Source organism: Ceratosolen solmsi, unplaced genomic scaffold, assembly GCF_000503995.2.
Source record: "Ceratosolen solmsi marchali unplaced genomic scaffold, CerSol_1.0 scaffold28, whole genome shotgun sequence".
Taxonomy (NCBI): Eukaryota; Metazoa; Arthropoda; class Insecta; order Hymenoptera; family Agaonidae; genus Ceratosolen; species Ceratosolen solmsi.
Window position 1 is genome coordinate 4,248,268 of NW_011948429.1, and position 11,043 is coordinate 4,259,310.

General features: G+C 22.0%; 1 protein-coding gene across 1 annotated transcript; it reads right to left on the reverse strand.

The window, feature by feature from the left end:
* Positions 1 to 382: 382 nt before the first annotated feature.
* On the reverse strand, positions 383 to 10,749 carry LOC105363874 (WW domain-binding protein 4). The gene is made up of 7 exons (XM_011501676.1): positions 10,670 to 10,749; positions 3,069 to 3,276; positions 2,773 to 2,874; positions 2,573 to 2,662; positions 1,899 to 2,160; positions 718 to 1,030; positions 383 to 646 (listed from the first exon to the last, which is right to left on the reverse strand). The coding sequence occupies exons 1-7, from the start codon at positions 10,747 to 10,749 to the stop codon at positions 433 to 435; spliced, it is 1,269 nt and encodes a 422-aa protein (XP_011499978.1). The 3' UTR covers positions 383 to 432.
* Positions 10,750 to 11,043: the final 294 nt, after the last annotated feature.

The following is an 11,043-nucleotide window of genomic DNA, read 5'->3' on the forward strand; positions in this document are numbered from 1 at the left end:
CAAAGTAGGTTATTTTTAAACATGAAATATTGTACAATAATGGAAAATAGTTTGGTTTTTATTATTTTCACACACACACACACACACACACACACACACACACATATATATATATATATATATATATATATATAATATAGTTTAAATATCTAATTATCATATTAAACAAATTAAAAAGCTATGAATTCTACCTAAGCTTAAAAATGAATAAACTTTCTAATTATTAAAATTAATTAAAATAAGAGTATATACATATCATGACTAAATAAATGTATAGAAGATAATACAACGATAATGTTATTATCAATATCTACATTGTAAATTTATGTGTCATATTTTATTCGTCAGAAAAATAAAAATAATAGTAAATTTATAACACCTATAGATATAGCAATTATTTACAATTCTAATTATCGTTATATAGAAATATAATTAATTATCGATCATTCTTTTTCGGACATTCTTGTTTCCCAATTTTCTTTTTTTGAAAGAAAGTGTAGGACCATCGTCGTCGCTGTCACTGTTACGAAGATGAGTTATAGCTTTTTCCTTAAAAATTTTTTGTGACGATGGTTCTTCAAAATTTATAACAGTCGCCACGGGTGCTTTAACTTGAGGTAGTTGAAAATCTATTTTCGGAGTTTCACTAAAAGGCAATAATTTAATTTATAAATAAACTGACGAAAAAATAATACAAAGCAATAAAAAAATTCTGACATTTTTCTAACGACTTCCCAGGATCCGTATGGTTGTGGCTTCAACGGTACACTATAATCTCTCCTATAAGGTACTTCTTCAGACTCCATATTTTGACTATTTTCATTATCATTTTTCGAAATTTGCATTCGAATATTTTTAAACTTTTCCCTTTCGGCATTCGCTCTCTGTTCTTCCAACATTTCTGTTCTTTCTTGTTCCTTTTCCTTTTCTAATTCATCTAAGAACTTTTCTTGAATTTCTTGTTCTTTAGCTTCCTCGGCTTGTTCTGCTAAGGAGACAAATCCTTCTACCGGTGCATCCCACACTGATTCTAGAACAAAATTTCATTATTGATTTTTTTTTAAGAATGTATGAGGATGATGAAAATACACCAATTAAAAAAGAAGTTGATATATAAACGTGTACGCCTAGGAATTGATAAGATGAAAAAGTATATAAATATTCCAATTCTATATTAGTAGATAATATATATATATATATATATATATATATATATATATAATTTTGCTATATAAAGCCACTGCCAAATTTACGATGATAACCTTCAATTTCTATTCTCTATAGGACTGTAAAAGCTACATTAACGATTTGAATATAATAAAAACAAACATAATAATAATAATAAGAATATTATTGGTAAAATTTTATTAATGAAATATTATAAGTAGCTTTTATATTTAAATAATTAATCATAATATATTATCCAAGTTTATTCCGAATTCAATATTAATTTTCTAATTATTAAAATATTATTCAGTGTATTAAAATAAAGATATTGCTAATATCAAATATTCATAATTATGTATTTATGCAAAGAAACGAAAATACTATTTACATTATTATTAAAAATATATAATATCAAATACATAACATAAATTTCTAATGTTAATAAAAACTATTTCAGTGGAAATATATTTTTCTACGCATTTTGTAAAGTTTAAAAATTTATTTTAGTTAATTATTATATTAACGCAATAGATACGACTGACAAAAATATTAAAATCTCTATAAAACGCTGAATTTAAGATTTATATTTTTTTAATAATTAAAAGTTATTTTTATCAATTTTCAGCGTTCACTATTGTTATAAATACTTTTAAATACTTTTAAATATTATCGAATTGCTATTTATTATAAAATAATAAATATTAATGAATGTATAATATAAAAATATATACCATTTGTTTCTATATTCCAATAATATGAGTGCCCTTGTGCTTTTGCTTCGTACCAAAGTCTTTTAATTAGTGGCTTAGTCTCATCTTCATTATTTTTTGTCGTTTTATTCTTATTTTTCTCAGACTTACTCGAGCCTTGAGATTTATCGTTATTTTTTTCTATTTCTTTGCGACGTATCTCGACTTTTGCTTGGCAAGCTGCTAATCGAGCTAGTTTTTGTTTAGCATATGGATCGAAAGGATCGATATCGGCTGCACCATACTTAAAAAACATTAATGTATTGTATTAAATAAATCATAAGAAACATTTATATGCACATTTATACGTATCTATCATTATTAAATATTTGTTAAAAGTAATAATCTGTATTAGTTAAACCTAATTATTATATTGTAAAATAAATAAATGAGCAAAAATATTCGCAAGAACTCATTAAAAAATATGTAGTCTAAAATATGCAATTCAATAATGAAATAAACAATCTATTCTTATGAAATGCACGAATAGTATTAATATTATAAATTTTATATGAAAAAAATGCTATCATTTGAAGATAAAATGTGTAATTAGAGTTTTATTAATAGTAGCAAATGAATAAAAAATACTTTGTACGTTTTTAAATTGAATACAATTAAGCAAATAATTAGAAGAATATCATTATGAAAATACTTACGGTTTGAAAATATTTGGATTCATTATATCTTGATTTAACTTCCGTTGCAGCAGGTGTATGATTTGAGTTATGAGCTACTTGCTGCTTTTTCTTCAAAATGTCATATATATACAAACATAAATTATACAAATATAATAAAGATAAAAGTTAATAAGTAATATAATAATTTTTTAATATAATACAACTGACCAGCTACTTACTTTATTATCTTCGATTTTGTTTTTCTTATTATTTATGATATTATGAGCTGTCATATCTTTGTCATTGCTCTCTATATCCTTGAGGTAAGCAGCCATCGCCGCCTAAAAAATAAAATTTATTTAAACGTTGGATCATAACTATTATACCTCCAATTTAATTCCAACATATAGAAAAACAGTGTATAAAACTTTTATTTATAACAATGAAAATTTATCAGAACTGAAAACCGAATAAATGTTTGTAATAATTGCAATGTATAAATAAAAATTAATATTTAATGAAAATTGTGACCGACCTTTTCCATTTTTTCCATCTCATTCTCAAATTTCAGCTGCTGTTTGGCTTGCTTAGAACTGTTTTTATGGATTTCCCTCAATCGTTTACTAACATTTTCTTTATGTTTTTTACCATTTTCATGGTACTCTATACTAGGTTTATTATCAGCAATCCAACATTTACAAAAATCACAGTATTTGCGTGCTTGAGATTTCCAATAGTCCGCCCTAAAACATAGTATATAAGAAATAATTTGTGATTTTTTTAATAACATGTTTATGTTATTTTACTAACAACATATGTAGCTTTCTTAAACCGATGTAAAAATTTACATCAGAAAAATGCTGTAATAATTCTGAAATTTATGTATAAAAATATCAAGATTTATATCTTAATAAATAAATAAACAAAACTATTATTTTTGCTACCAGAAGCTACTGAAATATAGTAATAGAAATTAATAAAAATAATGTATACCAATGAAAAAATTTTGATGAATTTGTGATAAATATAAACGATGATTCGATAAGAACTTGCTTTAATAAGAAATTTCACTGTAATTGTTATACAACGGTATTCCACAGAATAATGGCTTCCAAAGAATTAGTTGTAAAGTTAATTTTTTTTTTTAATTTCATAAATAAATGATTTTTATTTAATAATAATTTACATTAAATCATTTATCATATATATATTTAATAAATACATGTGTATGTATATATATATATATATATATATATATATATATATATATATATATAGTAATAAATGCAAATTAAATATTCTTATAACTTTATTCCTTTGAAATATAAATATAAATATAATCCTTTATAATAACTTGTTTATCTTATCGTAATAAATTCTGATATTAAAGCCATTCTGTATGTTTAGCTTACCCTTGCATTAATAAAACATACATTAGCAAAACTAAGATGATATTGAATTGAAATATCATGTATGTATTCCTCTCGAAATAATATTGCAATTAATAAAAAATACAAATACAATATATGCAATTAAAATAGTACATGTGTTCATGTATATATGTACATTGTAACAAGTTACACTATAATTACTTAATTTGTTGTTCGCACTGATAAGAAAATACTAAAATAAATTTTGTCATGTCCTTTAATGAATTAATACGTCTGTTTTAACTCATATCCTCATATTTTACTAATTGATAATTTCTTACTTAAAATAATGCTTAGACTAAAGAGTATTATTTATCCATAAGTTATTAAATATTTAAATTGATTCTAGAAAGCTCATAATAAATATAAATACTGGTGAACGTGAATAAGAAAATATTAAATTATTTGATGAATATTATGAGGTTGTATGCAATACTATTTATTATTTCCAATTTATGAATATATTTTATTTTTATTTAATTAACACGTTAAAGACAAAATAGTTTTAAAGCAGAAATATATTTTCATTTATTATTGTATTTAAGAAATGTATAAATTGTAAAGTACTTAATTAATTTATTTATTCTATATAAATATGAAATGTTCAAACCAATTAACATTTATTCTCTTTTTTGGCAGCAATATATTTATTAATGAAATTATGTATAATTATTTTGAAATTAATTTAAGCTCTTGATATATAAATCATAAAAATTTCTGTAATAAATCGTACAATAGGAATACTTTGTCAATTACAACTGAAAATTGATGTGTCGATTGACGTTGTACTATAAATAACTATAATACTAAATAAAATTTATATATATATATTTATAAGCATGATACGTATACATTTTATAATACATACTTTGCAACATATCTTCGGATGTATTAACTAAACTAAATAAAATTAATACTTTAATAGTATATTAAAGTTAATCAAATTCATGAAAAACCAAATTGTATAAAGAACCATATTGATAAACGTTTAACAACAAACCAAAGATATTTGTACTAATTGTATCGTTGATAAAGTATGAATGGGAAAGATACTATGAAATATTAATAATATAAAAAAAAAAATTAAATGTTAAGTAATTTTGATAATTTCCATCAATATAAAGACTTATTAAAAGTATAATTGATTTTTATTAAATATTCGTTCAACGCCAATATAATATTTAATATACTTTACGGTAATTTAAGCTATAAGATATCGGATAAAAATGAAAATGATTTATTAAAAAGAACATTCATATTATGAATGCTCACAAAATTTTATTAATATAAAGAAAAATATACGAAGTTATAATAAAATTGAACTAATGTATCTTTTAACCAAATATAATAAAGGTGATATGAAATAGGACTCATTTAATTGTTAATTTCAATAAGAAATTAAAAAATAGAAAATAATATATAAAATAATGATTATGAAAATATATATATTGATCTGAAACCCCATTAAAATTTAATAAATATGATTATGAATCTAAGGCCAACTATTATTTTGCAAAATATATGTAAAAAAGAAAGGACATATATGTAGGTATGTATAAACATATATATATATATATGCATTCGCATTCATATAAATACGCAAATACAAACTCGCATATATCCGTTTGTGTACATCTGTATTTATGTGTGCATAAAAGAATATATAATCAAATACATATTCATGAAAGCAGAAATACATTTAGTAAAAAAAAATTCATTATAAAACTGATTTTACTATAGGGACGTAGAATCGTTAAATTTAATTATACTTTAAGGGTCATTAATTGCTTCAAACGGCTAATAAAATGTTTTACCTACCTACTATATCTGTGAACATGTAAGCATTTACTTCATTTATTTTGCAAAAGTTTTAACTAATTTTGCAACATCTTTAAGATTCGACATTAACATATAAAAAAGAACGATATATTTGAACCTGTCATTTAAAATATATATTGAAAAAAACTTTGCATATAGCAAAATCAAATAGATTAGATTTCTCTTCGTATGCTTAACTCTTAATTAAGACAATGTTTATATTTTATAGATCTTTTATTATTTGCACAGCACCAGAAAATAATATTATCGTTCGTAAAGTCTTTTAGAATCCCTATTATGTTTTCTATTGATAATTAATGTATAATTTTTTACGATGAATTTATAGAAAAGAATTTCTTTAAAAGTAAAATCATCTACACTTTATTTTGATAATGTATAATACAGCTTACATTATGGTTATAATTTATATGATCACGAATATAAATTTTATAGGCTTCTTTGACTTTTACTTATGTTATTACGCAAATATTTAAATATTATTAAATTAAATATCATTAATTATATAAAATTTATAGTTAGCGCCAATAACTTTCGTACGACATAATACGTAAATAAATATATGCACACAAAAAAAAAAAGAAACAAAAAGAAAACTATAATTTTATATATTGTTCAATATATAAAATGAAGTTTAAAGAAAAAAAAAAAGTATCGCAAGATGTAATACGTTAAGTACGAATATTTAAATAATAATATCTAATTAAATCTTGGCGAGCTACAAAAGTGACAATTGAAAATAAGAGCCTTGATAATCCACTTTTTTGAAACTGAAAGCAAGCCAAATGAATCATTTGCACAGGGCTTCATTAATATAAATGGTTAACCAAAGTCGCATTGATGATAAACTCTCTTATATCTGGTTTAATAACTAATGAAAACTAATACAAATGACATTAGCAATGAATACGTGACGAGAAAGGAGACTTGAAAATAAATCAGACATGGCGTATCTACTTTTCATTAGAAACAGCAACTCGTTCAAGGCACTGTCACGTCCTGTAACTCATTCGATCTACGGAAGTTTGCCAAATTTATTTGCTGGGGCATTTCTGGTCGACTAGTGGCAGCTCATAGTCACCGAGCTGCCAGATTTTCTTACCAAGTCATTTTAACAAAATTATCGGGGCCATTAATAAGCATCGTATAGTTTTTTCATTCATCACGTGATTATATATAAATTGCTTAATCGAGCCTTTTTTCATGTCTGGTATATTAATATTTGAAAGTCCAAATGTATTCATCAATTCGACAATATTTAATTGAGAATAGTATAAAATTAATAAATATAACTTTTTATCGTGTAATATTATTTGTAATCAAGTAATTTAATCAATATATATTAAAAGTTACAACTTATTTGCTGAGAAATCGAATGTTTCTTTATATTTTTTTAAATTATAAACAATTATTAACATTATTTTAACTATAAATGAATAAATTTATTTCAACCAAGTTAAGACTTCCTTTAAACATTTTATAATAATTTAAATTTACAAATAAAATGATTAGATCTAAAATTAATATCTATGATTTACAAATTTTGTAATTTTATAAATTGCTAAATACGCGATATAAAAAGCTTGTATACTCTATTTATTTCAATTCTCTATAAACTTTATACTGTAAAGCAAATTTATTAAATATATATATATATATATATATATATATATATATATATATATATACATCTACCTTTATTACGGACTAATTAAGTGAAAAATCGATTAAATTATCATTAAATAGCAAATAAATTTGGTTATCATCATTGGAAGTAACTATTAATTATTTCGTCAGCTAAACATTTTAGGTAACAAAAATAATGATTTCAATATCATTGAAATATTATGTATAAAACTATAAAATCACTGTACTATTATTAATAATATGTATTAAAGTATTATTTATTGAAAATAAATACAATAAAATTATTATATATTTTATTGTAAATTTTAAATTACTTAATATTAACTAAGATTTAACACACGTAATGAATGAGACTATAAATTCTATAAATTTATATGGAAATATATATATATATATTACGTCTAGAAAAAAAATATTTGTATTTTAAAATTATAAAATTTGACATATATTTATAATTAATAAAAATTGACTAAATCATTAATTAGAGACATTTATAGACAGAGATACATATATATGCGTTTGAAATTACAATTACTCCGTCAATTATAACGATAAACCATTTATACAACTAAATTAATATTTATATTGTAAGCTTATGAAATTTTGAAAATATATTAAAAGTTGTTTATTAAAACTTATTTTGTTTCTTTTTTCCGTATAATTATTTCCTTGATAGCAGTTATTAAAAAATTTTTTTTAATATAAGTAGCTATGATTATAAATTATAATTTGAAAATAATTTATTAACATTTAATGAATCAATCATTTTTCTCAACCGCCTAAATTCAATTAATCTTCAAAACGCGAGTAAAGTCTCGGTAAAACTAACCATAAGATTTCAAATATTCACTTATAATAAATATAATTCATAAGAGTTCTAAAAATGTTACAAGTATATATTAAAAATAATACTAAAGTAAATATCATGGAATAGGCCTTTGCCTACAAATTTTATTTACATATTATATATTAACAAAATTAGAATACAAATTGAATTACAATACATTATTATTAAATTTCAATAATACATAGTAAATATACACTTGTATCATTGAATCACAAATTACATATACCTTGACATAGTTTGACTAAGTATATAATGTTAAATTATATTACGTACGAAGATATTTAATAAGAGGACATTTTCAAATTAACAAAAGATCTCCTGTAATATTTCAAAGTGTATTTTTTATAAATTTATCAAACGACTAAATATATGTTATATATAATATAATATAATATACCAAGTTTAAAAAATAATTACTTTATTTTTCATATTTATAATTTTTATAAAAACTATGTATTTTAATCCCTAATTAAACTAATTAATTATACTTGATCATATATCATTTCATGCATTAAAAAAATATTAATAAAAACAATGCACAAAGTTTGTAATATAAATCCTATAAATACTTCTGTATGTAAAATTGAGCTTTTTCTTTAAATTAATTGCTCTAATTTATTTAATTACTGTCAATCGCTGAATAACTTAAAACTACTTAATAGTCCCTGTAATTGTTAAATTTTTTTACAGCTGCTTAGAATTATATAAAGATAAAAAAAAAATACACGGTTAAACCGTTTTTAATAAAAGCATAAAAAAAAATGTCATATAAATAAAGTTTTAAGTCTAACTCGCGATAATAATAAATTTGCTCACGAACCGATTTGTAGGTGTATAGTTAATGTAAAAAAATATCTCCTTAAACATCTCCTGATATTTTATTATTCTATTTAAACCATAGAATTTCTACTTAAAATAAATTAACAACTGCTTGCAACCTATTGGATCATTAGCCCTTAAGTATTTTATTTATTGAATAGAATGTTTTTATGTTTTTACATCAGCTTATATTACTTAAGCATATATTACAAAATAAGATTATAAAAATTATTTATTTACTTGATATTTTATTAACATACATTTTATTAATTACTTAAAGTAATTGATGTTGAATGGAGGTTCTTGTATAATACAATTCTTTGCTAAATAATAGAAGTTGAATAACCTAGAATTATAATTATATAAAATATTCGGTATTGTATACAAAACTCGTTGGCATTGCTTCACTATTAATAAAATATCTTTATAATGTTTTTAATCATACATCGTGTTAAACAATAATAACATTGTTCTTCAACATTTAGATTTTAATAACTCGATTACACATAATAAAATTATGAATTACCAAATTATAAATTATGTTTTATGTGTATTGATATAAATTTATTAATGTATACATAAATTAAATTTATTATTACTGATCAGTATTTACCAGCATATATCCTTATAGTGTTTTTAACATTTTAAAGGTACGCTATAGTAAATATATTGAATCATTATTTACAATTTATTGTATGAAATAATTAATAATTGAACTGATGTATAAAAAATATTTAACGAATCTACATACCTTAAGAACATACTGTTATTTTGTGAGAATATTGTCAGTTAAAACATATTATTATTTAATATCATTTATAAAATTTTCATCGTGTAAATATTCAAACACATTATAGATTTTAGAACAATTTAAATTAAATTTTATTAAAATAAAATGAGCCAAAGGGCAGGAAAAATTACATAAAACATAATATATATATATATATATATATATATATATATATATATATATAATAAATTTGAATTCTATTTCACTACCATTTAGTGTAATATAATTTTTTTTTTTTTATCAAATTTTCATCATATTCAGGATTGCATTTATGAATACATTCTTCCAAAAAGTAATAAAAATGAACAATGCCAATTATTCCTACCGTACTCATTTCTATTCAATAATCTATTACTAATTCTACTAATATAATATCATGCTATATAAAAAATTTATTAACTTATATATAAATGACAAAAACTTGTTATAATTTCTATAGATTTCTTCTTTTTAAAATATTTCATATTGTTTTACAATTATTATTGAAAAATCTAAAGTTCTCTTAGGTAAGTTCTCTTTTATTTTTTATTTAAATGTCATAGTTTTGTATGAAATAAATGATCTTTTAAAATGTCACAAGAAGTACGTTGATAATAATACTACTTATAAAAAATATAAGATATTCAGAAAAATTTATTCTTCAAAGTATTGATTAGAAACAATTGTATCTCAAAATTAATAATATAAATAGCACTTTATTTATCAAAAATTACTTCCTTATCTGATTCCCCATACCTAATGACAGATTTCGGACATACTGCACATACCAATTGATTTTTCCTTCTACCAAACATATTTTCAAGGCAAGTGTACTGTGAGCATCGGTCTGTCTCAGTTTCAGTTTCATTTTTGGTACATTGTTTAACTTATTTTTCTGAGTACTAAATATACACTAAATAAACATACTCAGAATCCTCATATTATGTGCACATATTACGATGATCTATAATGACATTAAAAAAACATATAGGTATAAAAAAATAGAAAAACTAACTGAGGATGGAGGGCAGACACAATGGTGAAATGTGTAGAGAAACTTTCCCAAAATACACGTACATTCTGACTCTGATATATACAAATAAATATATAATCCGATATCTGCTCGGGTCGTGCGTTGGCCGCTTGCGAGACGCAAAAGCAA

Excerpts from the sequence above, each read along its gene's own strand:
- LOC105363874 (XM_011501676.1), bottom strand. The coding sequence starts at position 10,749 with ATGAAACTGAAACTGAGACAGACCGATGCTCACAGTACACTTGCCTTG. Across the intron at positions 2,663-2,772 it reads ACAAAATCGAAGATAATAAA|AAAAAGCAGCAAGTAGCTCA; the intron begins GTAAGTAGCTGG and ends GACATTTTGAAG. Across the intron at positions 2,161-2,572 it reads AATCCAAATATTTTCAAACC|TATGGTGCAGCCGATATCGA; the intron begins GTAAGTATTTTC and ends ATGTTTTTTAAG.